The 15,644-nt window shown below is 36.4% G+C and overlaps 1 protein-coding gene across 4 annotated transcripts in view; it reads left to right on the top strand.

Moving 5' to 3' along the window:
• The window catches only part of LOC127225367 (zinc finger MYM-type protein 4), a 101,898-nt gene that overhangs the window by 65,283 nt on the left and 20,971 nt on the right, over nucleotides 1–15,644 (top strand). For 3 of the 4 annotated variants that reach the window (XM_051188820.1, XM_051188817.1, XM_051188819.1), the window contains 5 exons: nucleotides 2,781–2,899; nucleotides 4,669–4,840; nucleotides 8,309–8,362; nucleotides 9,074–9,253; nucleotides 9,644–9,738. In XM_051188820.1, coding sequence (XP_051044777.1) covers nucleotides 2,781–2,899; nucleotides 4,669–4,840; nucleotides 8,309–8,362; nucleotides 9,074–9,253; nucleotides 9,644–9,738 — 620 coding nt within the window. The remainder of the gene's footprint in view (nucleotides 1–2,780; nucleotides 2,900–4,668; nucleotides 4,841–8,308; nucleotides 8,363–9,073; nucleotides 9,254–9,643; nucleotides 9,739–15,644) is intronic. The other variant, XM_051188818.1, reaches the window with a different exon arrangement.

The raw sequence follows: 15,644 nt of genomic DNA, 5'->3' as shown, positions 1-15,644 counted from the left end.
AGTTCCTATTTTATATGTATGAGAGCCCTGCTTACATGTATATATGTCACTGTGTGCATGTGCATGATGCCCATGGAAGTCAGAAGGGCATTGGATCCCCCTGAAAGGATTTAACAGACAATTGTGAGCTTTCATGTGGGTATTGTGATTTGAACCTGGCTCATATGCAGAGCAACAAGCCAACTCTCCAGCCCTCCTAGTGAGTTTTAAAAGCTTTCTTTTTTTCTTTTCTTTTTTTTAAATAAGCTGAGACTAAGCATACAGAGAAGTCTTCCCTTGACATAGCTAGCCATAGCTAAGCAATATTTCAAGTTGTGCTGGGCTAAGCTTAAATGCTGGAGCAGGTAATGGCTGGAATGCCATAAGTTCATTATTCTTAGAAATATTAATTTATTTTTGTTTTGCACATTCTACATTTGCCCAAAAATTACTCTCCTATAGTCTGGAACTCAGAGATGCACCTGCCTGTTTCCCTAATGCTAGGATTAAAGGTGTGTGCCACCACCACCAACAGGTCCCAGAGTTTTTAAACTAGAAAGGAATCCAAGATGAAAAGTTGTCACCATGTAAGCTGTTGATCCCAAACAATATGTACACAAATTCCCTGAGACTTAAGAGGTTCCTTTCAGTGGAGTCCATTCATTATTTGCCTTACCTGTGATCTCATACATGTGCCATGGAGAGCATGTCAGAGGACAGCTTAGTTGATTTTCTCCTGGGAGTTTTCGTCATATTTCTGAAGTACTGGGCTGGAGAGATGGCTCAGGTTAAGAGCACTGGCTGAGTTCAGTTGCCAGCAACCACATGGTGGCTCACAACCATCTATAATGAGATCTGATACCTTCTTGTGTGTAGGCATACATGCAGGCAGAACATTGTATACATAATAAAAAATAAATCTTAAAAAAATAAACCAAAACAAAAAAAAAAAAAAAACATTTCTGAGGAACCTTTTCACTTTCTCCCATCATGGCTATACTAATTTATAGTGCACACCAAGAGTGTTAGAGAGTTCTCCTTTCTCTGTGCTTACTAGGATTTTTTTCTTCTCTTTTGATAGTAATCAGTTTCACTGGAATGACATGGTATTTTATTTTTATTTATTCATTTATTTATTTTTGAGTTTTCAAAACAGGGTTTCTCCTGTTATAGCTGCCCTGCAATTAGCTCTGTAGACTAGGCTGGCATCGAGCTCAGAGAGCCGCCTGCCTCTGCCTCCTGGGTGCTGGGATTAAATAAGTATGTTACCACTGCCTGGCTCACTTTATTTTTTTTTTTAAAGATTTATTTATTTATTATGTATGAAACGTCCTGCCTCCATGTAGACCTACATGCCAGAAGAGGCTTCAGATCTTATTAAGGATAGTTGTGAGCCATCATGTGGTTGCTGAGAATTGAGCTCAGAATCTCTGGAAGAGCTGTCAGTGCTCTTAACCTCTGAGCCATCTCTCCAGCTCCACTTTAATTTTTAAAAATTTATTTTTGTGTGTTTGTCTGCCTTCATCTCTGTATCATGCACAAGGTACGTGCTACTGCCCACAAAAGCTAGAAGGGGGTATCGAGTTGTTCTCTGGAAGTCAAGTTACATGTAGTTAGTTATAAGCCACCTGATGCAGGCACTGAACCGGGCAGGTCCTTTGTAGAAACTGAAAGTGCATTTATCTGCTCAGCTGTTTTTCCAGTCCTATCATTATAAATTTGATAGGCATTTTCCTGTTGATCATTAGTGACACTGAACATTTTTTCATTTTTATTGGCACAGTTACTTTTTGGTCCTTATAATGAAATATTCAAGGTAGCTAACTTAAACAGAAAATATTTATTTAGCTCATTATTTTGTTGGACACACAGACTTTCGGACACCACTCCCTGACCCCTGTGTGAGTAACACTGAGATGAACAAGCAATTTACCAAGAATAGGGACACTATTATTTATACTGCCTAATAAGGGTGTGATTTCCCCCACCCCATTGTCCTAAAGGGTCCCACCAACAATACCACCTGGTCAAAGTCTTTATTTAGAATGGATTCTTGCCAGTTATAACCATACTCAAACCTTTGCATTGTGTATTTATATGTATTTTTTGGAGAGATACCTATTTAGATCATTTGGTTAATTCTAAATCATGTTATTTGTTCTTCATTGTTTGAATTTATCCTGTATTCTAGATATCAGTCTCTTACCAGATGTATAGTTTGCAGATATTTTGTGCATTCTGTAACTTGTCTCTTAGCTCCCAAATTGTTTCTGTATGTAACATTTTGAGTTTAATGTAGTGTCTTTGGCCAATTATATGTTGTTGCCTCTTTCCTTGGGGTTATACTATAAAGAAAAATCTTTCCTCAGAACAGTATCCTGAATAAATCATTTCTCCTATACCTACTTTAATTATTTTGCTTGCCTTGCATGAACATTTCTGATTCATTCAGGACTAATATTTTTGCATTTGATGTCAAGTAAAGGTCTTTTCCATCTTCTGCATACAAATATTTAGTGTTTTTAGCATCATTTGTTGAATGCATGCCCTTTCTCAAATGTAAATCCTCCTCCTTTGTTTGTTTGTTTTGGGTTTTGGTTTTTTTGAGTCAGTTATTACTCTGTAGTCTTGGCTGTCCTGGAACTTCCTCTGTAGACTAGGCTGGCCTCAAACTCAGAGATCTTCCTGCCTCTGCCTCCCAAGTACTATGAGCTGCCTGTCACAAAATCTCTTCTTTTAAAATGTAATTTCATTAAACTGTTTCTAACTCTTTGTGTGTGTGTGTGCTTTTTTTTCATTAGAAGATACTCCAAGTGAGCCCCAGGTCATGGTGGTACCAGTCCCTGTGCCGGTGTTTGTTCCCATACCTCTTCATCTTTATACCCAGTATACTCCTGTCCCCTTTGGGATTCCAGTTCCTGTGAGTAATCATTGCAAGATTAAATCTAATTTATTTTGCATTGTCCTTATTTATAATTTTACAGCTATGTAATGCGATACTTCACTTGCTGGTAAAATATACCTAATTTTGTTTGACTGATGTTATATTGCTGTTGTTATTTTTATGGAGAATGTAGAAGACTTCTTTTACTCAGGCCATGTCTTCTGAAAGAACATTATGTTGTAGCATGGTGGCTCACAGCTGTAATCCCAAGACTTGTGAGACTGAGGGAGGAGGATTGAAGCCAGCTGAAGGTCTGCCTGGGCTATAGTATGCTCCAGGGTGGTCTTGACTAGTGTGAGACCTTGCCTCAAAATAATAAACACAAGGACTGGAGAGATTGAGAGGACCTGGCTTTGATTCCTAGCACCCACATAGTGGCTCATCCTTTTGTAACTCTAGTTACAGAAGATCTGCTGCCTTCCTCTGACTTCTGTGGGCAACACACATTCCTGTGGTATACCTACATATATACATAAAGCAAATCTGAAAAGCACCAAAAGAAAAAAAAAAAAAAGTAGTGAGATCACTAAAATAGAAAAGAAAAATCAGAAACTGTATATGTTTGAATCCTGAATTTTGGGCCAGTAAGGTAGTTGAACTGGTAATGGTGCTTGCTGTCCAGTTTAGCAAGCCTAAGGGTCTGAATTCAATCCCTGGAACCAATATAAAGATGGAAGGATCAAAGTGACTCCACACATTGTCTTCTGACCATGGCACACATATCTAAAGAACATACTAAAACATAATAATAATAGTACAAAACTTAAAAGAGTTAAAAAGAAGATAGCTGTCATTATTTCTCACTTTCTATTAAATATTTTTCTCATTTGACAGTTTTGAAAATTTTCAGCAATAAATACAAACAAAACTGATTTCTTTTTGTGGGGGCGGGAATTGAGACAGAGTTTCTTTGAAACAATCCTGCCCTGCACGTCCTGGAGCTTGCTTTATAGATGAAATTCACCTGCCTCTGCTTCTGCAGTACTGGGATTAAACATTTGAGCCACCACCACCTGGCACAAAACTGATTTTTATGTTGTAGGATTATTATTTTTGAAGGATTCAGAAATACTTTGTTGAGTATCCAGAAAAATACTTACTAGGTTTTCTTTTTTTTCCTCTCAGTTGTTCTTTGTTTTCAGACAGAGTGTCATTATGTATGCCTGATTGGTTTTAGATGCACTATGTAGACCAGCCTGGCCTCAAACTCACAGAGGCATAAAACCTCTGCTGGGTTTTAAGATGTGTGACACCATGCCTGGTTTTCTTAACTAGGTTTTTATTTTGACTATTCTAGTCTTATAAAAATGAATTACCAAGATTCATAATTCTCAGCAATGAAAATATATTTTTTTCATTATTTTAATACTAACATCATTTCACAGATTCTGACAACAAACCTATTGTGTAAGAAACCCTCAGGAGCTGTGGGGATGGTTCAGTCAGTAAATTGCTTCCTGTTCAAGTTCCAGTCCCTGAGTTCAGTGCCCATCAATGCTGTAAAAGCCAGGCCTGGTTGTATATGTATAATAATCCCAGTGGTTGATAATCAGAGACAAGAAGATCCCAGGAGCCAGAGTGCCATGTCTATGTTCAGTGGTGACTTTGTCTCATAAAAATAAGATAGTGAACAATTGAAGTAGATACCTGTTGTGGACCTCTGGCTGGACACGCACTCACATGGGGAACAAAAGACACACACACACACACAGAGCAAAAGAAACCTTCAGTTCTTGTTCTTTCAGATGCCTGTTCCCATGCTTATTCCATCCTCAATGGATAATGAAGATAAAGCCACTGAGAGTATTGAAGACATTAAAGAGAAGCTTCCCTCACATCCATTTGAAGCTGATCTCCTTGAAATGGCAGAAATGATTGCAGAAGATGAAGAGAAGGAGAAGAGTCTATCCCAGGGAGGTTGGTGCAATCTTTAAAATAAAGATTTTTATAAAGCTCATCTATAATTCTACAGTATACTTTTTTCAGAAGTAATTTTAAAATTCATACTATTTTTATATTTAACCTTATCCAAGCCTATGTTCCAAGCACATAATTCCTAATCTATAATCAACAGCATGCTAATGTTACTAAACTGAAGCATAGGATAGAAATCCTGTTGGCTCAGTTACCTATAGAGAAGCCTCATTCTGTTAGTGTGGAATAAGGATGATGGACGATAATAGAGTGTGTCCATTTTGTGTGCTTCTCACACTAGATACATCCTAGTGTATTGTGTGTTTTCCTGCATTAGTCTTCAGAACCAGCCTCTGAGGGAGTATTGCTTACTTGACATTCTTCATGTTGAAAGAGAATATTAGTTTTGTACTGGTTATATATGGCTAAGACATGGTAGAACCAGAATTTGGCCCACAACTCAACAATTAAAAGGAGCTTACTGAGCAGGGCCTTGGTATTGCACACCTTTAATCCCAGCACTTTGGAGGCAGAGGCAGGTGGATCTCTTTGAGTTTGAGACCTGCCTTTTCTACAAAATGAGTTCTAGGATAGGCTCCAAAGCTATATAGAGCTGTCTCGCAAAAAAAAAAAAAAAAAAAAAAAAAAAAAAGGTAATTTACTGATCTGTATTCTAGGAAGCTTTCTAACCTCAATTGTACCATCTTAATTTATGGTTACTGGAAGATGTAGAGAAAATACAATTGTTGAAATGTGAAGCACAAAAGCTTTTTCATATGAATGAACTGAGAAAGTTCTCTGTGTTTTTTTGAGCAAAGTATCATTTGTTTTCTTTTATTCACTGGTAGATTTTAACAGTTAGTGAGGCTTTGAGGTTTTTGTTTGTCTTTTGAAGCACGGTCTCAAGTAGTCCAAAATGGTTTTGAACTACTGCTCCTTCTATTTCCCTGACCCCTGACTGCTGTGATTACCATCATGGACTACCATATCCAGTGATCTAGTGGGTCTGATTTTGCATTATAGGTACTAGAAAAAATTTTGAGCATTATTGCATATGCTGAAACAGTGAAAATTTTCCTGTTGTGTTACTAGTAGGTTTGAGTCTTTTAAAAAATTTGTGGTTTTTTTTTTTTTTTTTTTTGGTGGTGGTGGTGGGGTCGCATCAGGGAGGTGGAGGGAGGTTCCTGTGTTGTCTTCCTTGGCTGTCCTGGAACTCACTCTGTAGACCAGGCTGGCCTTCAACTGAGAGATTTGCCTACCTGTCTTTCAAGTGCTGAGATTTAAGGTGTGTCCCACCGCCACTTGTCGATTTGTGTTCTTTTTAATTATGTGTGTGTGTGTATGTATATATGTCTTGTATGTGGGTTTGTGCAGTTAAGTGCAATACCTGAGGAGGCTAAGAGGATCCCCTGGAGATAGCGTCTCAGACATCTGTGAGTGCCCAGTGTAGATGCTTGGAACTGAACTCCGGTCATCTGCAAGAACATAATGTGCTCTTAATATATCAAGTTTGTAAATCATACATAGGGTGTTCAGTGGTAGCTTTTTTAATATTATCAGTATTTTCTGTGTTTTTCTTCTTTAATGTATTTTCTTTTCATTCTGACTCATTTGCTATAGAATGTTTTAGAATATTAGAATAATTTTCCTTTGCTTGAATAACTTTTAACTTCTGAAATTGTATTTAATTTAAAACTTGAGAGCATTTATGATGATAAACCTTACTTTAAATTGGCCTTTTTTTATCCAGGCATCATAGCACATATTGATTATTCTGGTGTTCTTTTTTTTTTTTTTTCTAGACAGAGTTTCCATTTGTAGCGTTGGAGCCTGTCCTGGAACTAGCTCTGTAGACCAGACTGCCCTTGAACTCACAGAGATCCACCTGCCACTGCCTCCTGAGTGCTGGGATTAAAGACATGAGCTATCATTGCCTAGCTGTGTTGCATGAATTCTCATTGTTTTTAATAATAATAAATTTAAGTCAGCTATCAGGGGTGAAAGTTGAAGGATCAGAAAAGCAAAGCAGTCAGCCAGTAAAGTTCTTACCTCTACCTCAGACCAAAGGGGCAATTCTGTCCTCAAAATGCATCCTCAGACTGACTGCCTCAGAGTAACTGTTGTTCAGACTGCCTCCTCAGACTCCATCCATTTCTAAGAATCCTCAGGCTGCATCTCTCTCTTGTCTTCTCCTACCTTATATTCCTCTTTCTTCCCAGTGCTGAAATTAAAAGCATGTGATCCTAAATGCTGGGATCACCTTTGTGTGAACTCTGTTTCTCTTTTTAGACTGGGTCAATTTCATGTTGCCTAGGGTGGTCTTGAACTCACAGACATCTCTGTCTCTTGAGTGCTGTGATCGAAGGCGTGTGCCACCACTGTGCCTGCATGGCTAACTAGTGTAGCCAGCTCTTCGCTCTGATTCTCAGACAAGCTTTATTTGTTAGATCATAATCACCACATTTTAGCATTTGAGAGGGTGAGGCAAAAGATTCATATAGCCACTCTGAATTATATAATAGTAAAAACTACCCCAGAAAGAAAGGGTGGAGGTGACTTCTCTGTTACATTGCTATTTTCTTGTGTTCTATGCCTTATGATGGATATTTTTCCTTTTGAATATTATTGGGACAGAAAAGTTGTAGAAAGCAAGCTAGCTTAAGGACAAACACTTGCAATCTCTTTAGTGTAGGTAAAATGAAATGGTTAAGAAATACAAGCAGAAATAAATTTTGGGAATAATTTCTCTTTGACTTTAGTAAAAACAAAACAAAAACCAAAATTTTTTCCTGAGTAAGCTGAGAAAGGTATCCTTTTCTATGTTGATACTCTGAACTTCATTTCAAATATGCCATTTTTTCATTGTATTTTGCTGGGCCTCAGTTACATGTGCTTAATGCTCATGTAGCAAGCATTTCTGTTCTAAGTTTGTTGGCCTTTAGAGGCAAATATAAAAGATACTTATGTGGAACAATTGGTCATCTTTTTTGCATGTTATGTGTTCAAGTGTGTAATTATGTAAAAGGATTTCACATGGCAAAAGAATACACAATCAAAAGTAAAATCCCCTTTCATCATAGCATCTCTCACATTGCTGTCTAGAAATGTAAACCTAACTGACAGCTCTTGGGTGGTAATGGTGCACGCCTTTAATCCCAGCACTCAGGAAGCAGAGGCAGAAGCAGGCGGAGCTCTGTGAATTCAAGGCCAGCTTGGTCTACAAAGTGGTCTACAAAGAGCCAGGGCTCTTACACAGAGAAAACCTGTCTTGATCTCCTTCCTACCTCCTAGAAAAATTCATAGCGTACACCATGGGTAACTTAACTTATTTTTATTACAAATATTTCCTTATACAATGAATCAGGCCTTATCTATAGAAGTCTGTTTACCTAGAAGTTTCTATTGTGAGTAATATTTATCAAGAAGTCATTGTATATGAGATGTAATGTGTTTTGTTTGCTTTTTCTTTAGAGTCTCAAACTTCTGAACAAGAACTCTTTCTAGACACCAAGATATTTGAAAAAGGTTTGTAGTAATAAATATATTGTAGTTTTTAGAAATAACTGTGTTCTGCTAACAATAGAGACTCATAAACATTAGTCTTGGGTTTCATATGTTATAATTTTACCTAATTTATAAGGGGCATCAAATGACTGCCATGTTAATTTGTAATGCAAATAATAAAAACTGCCTCAAGTGTTTTCAAAATTGAGATGATGCATTGTAGTATTTATCAAGTATGGGAATCCACTTCTGTGAAGCTGTTAAATGAGATGCTTGATTCTTTGTGTTTGCGTGCGTGCGTGCGTGCGTGTGTGTGTGTGTGTGTGTGTGTGTGTTTGTTAATATGGCTTTTCATGCATACTTGTGACCTATGTGTACAGAGATTAGAAGATGTCTTTGGGCGGAAGGGAGGGCGAGACTGTTATCTTTCTCGACTTGACCTATCCAGGTAGGCTGGACTGACTAGCCAGCAAGCACAGGCATTCACTTGTTTCTGCCTCCTTGGTTGTAGAATTACGTCATGCCACCATGCTTATCTTTTTTATTTTATGAAGCATGGGTTCTTGGGATGAAACTCAAACAAAGCAAATAGTTTAGTGATGGAATTGTCTCTCCAGCCACGTGTTATTTTATTTGTTGTGTCTAGGTAATTATCAACCACACTTCAGTATTTAGGTGCTCAGGACAGTTTTTAAATATGTCAAGAGAGCATGTTTGTTTCTTCCCTTTCAGACCAAGGAAGTACATATAGCGGTGATCTTGAATCAGAGGCAGTGTCAACTCCTCATAGTTGGGAGGAAGAGCTGAATCATTATGCCTTAAAGTCAAATGCTGTGCAAGAAGCTGATTCAGAACTGAAACAGTTCTCAAAGGGGGAAACAGAACAGGATCTGGAGGCAGATTTTCCATCAGGTTTGTGCAGGCTAACCTGACTACTACTGGAGGTCATCCATAGTCATCTAATTAAGAAGATTGGCAAGGTTCCCAGTTTGCATTATTAATCAGTTGTGTTACGTTAGGGGTTATCTAGGGCACAAGAGTTTCTTGCCTTTATAAATGTGAGTGTCTTATGCATGGCTAATTTGACTTTTTGTAATTTTTCAAAACTTTCCACAGTAACCATTTTTGATAAGTTCTTTTGATGATGAACTTTTCATTTATGTGTTAGATCCTTCCTTTCTCTTAAGTATATACTTAAGTTCTTATGTCACACATTAAAAATAGACTGATGTTAATAATTCTTCTGGTTTCTCTGTAAATCTGTGTTAAATATCTCATTGTGCTTTCTGTTGGTTATTGTAGAATCCTTTGACCCAGTTAATAAAGGACAGGGAATCCAGGCACGTTCTCGAACAAGACGGAGACACAGAGATGGCTTCCCCCAGCCCAGACGAAGAGTAAGCAGAAGCTTAAGTTTTAAGAGTTTGTAATTCTTTGTTTTAGCAGTATTCATTAGTTTTATCTGTTTATAAAGGTTTATAGCAGCCCAAATCAAGAATTTTCATATACTGTTTTATAAACCTAAGTTTTTTGTGCCTTTGTTTCTTATATTTTTGGTTGTGAGCCTAGCCTTTAATGGCTGAACCACCTCTCTAGCCCATGTTTCTTAGTGTTAAAAAAAAATCATTTATTACATATTTCTTTTGATCAGAACTTTTTCTTTTGTTTTCATAATTATGGATTTTGATTTATTACTTTAAAAAGCTTTTTGTGGGACTGTTATAGAAGACTAAAATTTGATTGTCAGCCTCCACATGACAGGGCAACTCCAATCTCAGGATTACATGCCCTCTTCTGGTCTGTGCAGGCATTGCGTACAAAGTGTTTCATAGACATACATGCAGTTAGAATACCCACCCATACACATAAAATAAATATAAATGGGGAGAGCTTTTTATAATCTTTTAATGGGCCAATGAGTTATACTTAGAGGATAAAGTTGCTTGTCACCAGCCTTAATACCTAAGTGTGAACTTTGGGACCCACATAGTGGAAGGAGAAATCTAACTACTGTAAGTAGTGTTCTGACCTCACACACATACATTCCATAGCATGTCCAGGCCCACATTCATGTGCAAGCCTATGTGCACACATAAAAAAGTAAATAATTTCAAAATTGAATGATAATCCAGGGCCTGGAGAAACAACTCAGTGGTTAAGAGTTCCTGCTCTTGCAGAGAACCTGGATTTGCTTATAACATCCATGTTGTGATAGCTGCCTACAACTGGAACCCCAGAGGACCCAACACATGCCTCTGAATTCCAGGAACTCCTGCATAGACCTGTACTTAGCCATATATACTTATCATTAAAAATAATTTAAAATTCTAAATATTATGATGAGTGAGAGAGAGAGCAGTCCAGGACAACCAGGGCTACACAGACAAACCGTGTCTTATAAAGCAAACAAAAAATGAAACAAACATCTAAATTTTCTGTTTTTAAACTCTATGAATTTGACTAATTTTATATGTTCTGATAAAAAGTTAACTTTTACATGATAAAATACACTAGTTAAATTCATACAGTTTGTGTTTTATACTGAAATGGTTTTCTCAAAAGATAAAAGAGAGGAGGGAACAAGCAGAAGACCAAAAAAAAAAAAAAAAAAAAAAGTCCAAAGAAAGCAAAATTGGAAAAAGAAAAAAAAAAAAGTCTACAAAAATGCCATTCAATTTGTTTTATGTTGGCCAACTACCCCCAGCATGCAGCTTACCCTGAAGTATGGTTGAGACCCCATTGAAGGAAACATTTTTTATTTTTTCCTTTGCCAGTGGGTTTCAACTATAGAATCACTTCTTGGTTATTAGTGGGAGCCCATGTCCACTTCCACCTCTTAGCACTGGGACTTCATTTTGCTTGAACCTGTACAGATCTTGTATTTGTTGACATAGTCTCTTTGAGTTCATATTTGCATTAGTCCTGTTATGTCTGGAGGACAGTGGTTTTTTGGAGTCATCCATCACTTATGCTTCTTACATGTAAAAAGAGTTACCTTATTTTTTGAAACTGAGTTTCAGTTGTACTTAAAATCTCATGAATTTTAAATATAGTTTGGTGGGCTTTGACATATTGTGTAACTACCATTCATGAACAGTTAAATTAGTCTTTTGTAATTGGTCTCATCTCCAGATGTTGATAGCCACCAATCTATTATATATATTGATGCAAAATGGCAGTTTTGCTGTTAGTGAAATTCACATAAGTAGTATCATACAGTGTTGTCTTCCTGGTTTAGCTTCTCTGACAGCAGTGGACCTTTGAGGTTCATCCATGCTACTTTGTATCTCAGTGGTTTATTCCTTTTGTTTCTAAGTAGGGTGCATTGTAAAAGCAGACCAAAATTTGTGCAACTGCCTAGCAAGTTATGCAGATTTTGGGCTATCTAGAGAGTTGTTAGGATTATTCTAGTGTAAACCTTCACATGAACATATGTTTTCGTTTTTCTTGAAGAATAATATTTAGAAATAAGATCACTAGGTTTGCTGGCTGGAGATGGCTCAGAGGTTAAGAACCCTGGCTGTTCTTCCAGAGGTCCTGGATTCAGTTCCCAACAACCACAACTATGGTATAATGAGCTCTGATTCCCTCTTTTGGCCTGCAGTCATGCACACAGAAGTACTGCATCAATATAGAGTACTATATTGAATAGATACAGGGAGAGTAGACAGCCTCGTCTTGTTCCTGATTTCAGTGAATTGCTTTGAGTTTCCTCTCTAGTTTGATGTTGGAGGCCAGCTTGCTGTATATTGCCTTTATTATGTTTATGTATATTCCTTGGATCCCTGCTCTCTGCAAGACCTTTATCACAAAGGGGTGTTGAATTTTTTTTTTTGAAAGCCTTTTTAGCATTTATTGAGATGATTATGTGTTTTTTTTCTTTCAGTTTGTTTATATGATGAATTAACATTGATGGATTTTTGTATGTTGAACCAACCCTGCACTCTGGGATGAAGCCTACTTGGTTATGGTGGATGATTTTTCTTATTGTTCTTGGATTCAGTTTTTGCTAGTATTTTATTGAGTATTTTTGCATCTCTATTCATGAAGGATATTGTTCTGTAATTCTTAGTTGTGTCTTTGTGTGATTTGGGTATCAGGGTAACTGTAGCTTTTTAAAAAGAGTTTGGCAGTGTTCTTCTATTGTGTGTGTAACAATTTGAGGAGTATTGGTATTAACTCTTTGAAATTCTGGTAGCTGGGCTGAAACCATCTGACCCTTAGCTTTGGTTGGGAACCTTTAATGACTGTTTCTATTTCCTTAGGGGTTATAGGCCTTTTAGTTTGTTTATCTAGTCTTGATTTAACTTTGGTATGTGGCACTTATCCAGAAAATTCTTCCTTCCTTTAAGTTACCCAGTTTTGTGGAGTACAAGTTTTTGAAGTATGACCGTACAGTTCTCTGAATTTCCTCAGTGTCTGTTGTTATGTTCCCCTTTTCATTCCTGATTTTGTTAATTTGGATATTTTTTCTCTGCGTTTTGGTTATTTTCTTTTTTCTTTTTCTTATTTTACATATGGATCCCAGTTCCCTCTCCCTCCCCTTGTTGATTTTCTTGAAGAACCAACTCTTTATCTCATTGATTCTTTGTATTGTTTTCTTTGTTTCTATTTTGTTGGTTTCGGCTCTCAATTTGATTATTTCTTGCCTTCTTCTCTTAGGTGAGTTTGTTTCTTTTTGTTTTAGAGCTTTGAGATGTTCTATTTATTTGCTAGTGTGGGATTTTTTTCCAGTTTCTTTATGTAGGCATTCAGGTCTATAAACTTTCTTCTTAGCACTGCTTTCATTGTGTCCCATAAGTTTGGGTATGTTGTGTGGTCATTTTCATTAAATTTTAGGCAGTCTTTAATTTCTTTTATTTCTCCCTTAACTCAATGGAGATTCAGTTGAGCATTATTCAGTTTCCATGAGTTTGTGGGCTTTATGCATTTAATGCTATTGTTGTATTATAACTTTAAGCCATGATACATGAAGTTATTACATTTTTTTTCTATCTGTTGAGGTTTGCTTTGTATGTGGTCGACTTTAGAGAAGGATCCATGAGGTGCTTTTGTTTGGGTGAAATGTTCTATAGATGTTTGTTAAGCCTGTCTGGAAGATTTATCCAGTGGTGAGAATGGGGTGTGGAAGTCTTCTACCATTAGTTTGTGGGGCTTGGTGTGTGATTTAAGCTTTAGTAATGTTTCTTTTTTTTTCTTTCTTTCGTCTATTTCTTTTCTTTCTTTCTTCTTCTTCTTTTTTTTTTTTTTTTTTTTTTTTTTTTTTGAGAAAGGGTTTTTCAGTCTAGCTTTGGAACCTGTCCTGTAACTCTTATTTGTAGACCAAGCTAGCCTCACAGGGATCTGCTGCCTAGTATTTGGGGTATAGATGTCAGAATTGAGATTTCATCTTGATGGATTTTTCCTGTGATGAACATTAAATATCCTTCATCTCTTTTGATTAATTTTAGTTTAAATTCTGTTTTGTTAGCTATTAGGGTAGCTACACCAGCTTCTTTCTTAGGTCCATTTGATTGGAAAAAAATTTCCCAACCCTTTATTCTGAGGTAATATCAATCTTTGATTGAGATATGTTTCTTTTATGCAGCAGAAGGATGGATTCTGTTTTTGTATCCAATCTGTTATCCTGTTTCTTTACAGGAAAATTGTTTTTGTTGTTGGTGGTGGTATTGTGTGTATTTTTCCCTTTCTGGATTTGCTGGTGTGGGATTATCTATTGCTTGTGTTTTTGTGGGTATAGTTAACTTCCTTGGGTTGAATTTTCCTTCTAGTACTTTCTGTAGAGCTGGATTTGTGGATAGGTATTGTTTAAGTCTGGTTTTGTTATGGAATATTTTGTTTTCTATGTGTATGGTGATTGAAAGCTTTGCTGGGTATAGAAAATCTGGGCTGTTATCTGTGTTCTTTTAAGTGTCTGCACAACACCTGTCAGGGCCTTCTGGCTTTCATTGTTTCCATTGAGAAGTCAGATGTAATGCTGATAGGTCTGCTTTTATATTTTACATGACTTTTTTTCTTTTACAGTTCTTAATATTCTTTCCTTATTCTGCATATTTTGTGTTTTGATTATCATGGTGCGGTGCAAGGAGCTTTTTTTTTTTTTTTTTTTTTTTTTTTTGTTCAGTCTGTTTCGTGTTTTCTGTAGACTTCTTGTGCTTTCATAAGCATGCCCTTCTTTAGGTTGGGAAAGACAATTTCTATGATTTTGTTGAATATATTTCCTATGCCTTTGAGCTGGTATTCTTCTTCTTCTATCCCTATTATTCTTAGGCTTGGTCTTTTCATTGTGTCCCAGATTGCTTGGGTATTTTGTGAATTTTTTGGATTTAACATTTTCTTTGATTGGTGACTCTATGTATTGTTTCTTCAACCCCTGAAATTCTCTCTTCTATCTCATATTTATGCTAACATCTGTAATTCCTACAGATGCAACCAGCTTCCCTTTGTAGAAAAAGATTTTTATCATTTTTAAAAATTGTTTTATCTATGTATATGCAATTGAGTCCAAGTTTCTAAGGAGGCTAGAGAGACGAAATCCTCCTGAAGGTAGAGTTGCAGGTGTTTGTGAGCTGTCTGATATAGGAGTTGGGACCAAAATGTGGGTCTTCTGCAAGAGCATACTTGCTCTTAATCCCTGAGCCATCTCTTCAACCTCCAATACCATTTTTTAAATTGTAACTTTTCAGTGATTCTTGAAGTTAAAGGTATGTAGTATTGTTTTTGTGTTTTTCTTTTGTTTCAATTTATGTCTTTTTATGTTGTTAGAACTTTTTCATGAGTATTTAAAATTATTGATTCTATGAAGTCATACTAATTAATATGATTATATACTCATTATTACAATTAGATTACTTATTTATGTTAATTGTATTAATTAATTGTTGAAAGAAGGCCTTACTCTATAGCCCATGCTATTTATTAAGATGAGGTCTTATTCTTTAGTCCAGTAGGCCTCAAACTTGTAATAATTCTTTTAATTCAGCCTTGAGCTTAGCCAGTCTGCTACCACACTCACTATACTTTAAATCATAGTATTTTAAATCTTTACTTTCGACTTAATAGAAATATGTATGATTTTTGTATATTTGCCTTATTTTCCCTAAAGCTTCATTTCACTAAATTTCTTGGAATTTTCTACCTTTTATAGTTAGATTATCCATGAATAAATGTAGTTTAGTTTTTTCTTCCTATTCTGAATGAATACCTTTACTTTCTTTTTTTCCTGTATTGAAGTCACAGATCTTTTTGTGCTACTGGGTAGTAATAGAGAATCCTCTGCTTTGTTCACAATCTCAGTCTTGCA

Source organism: Phodopus roborovskii, unplaced genomic scaffold (genome assembly GCF_943737965.1).
Source record: "Phodopus roborovskii unplaced genomic scaffold, PHOROB, whole genome shotgun sequence".
NCBI lineage: Eukaryota > Metazoa > Chordata > Mammalia > Rodentia > Cricetidae > Phodopus > Phodopus roborovskii.
This window is presented reverse-complemented; position numbering and strand designations above follow the sequence as displayed.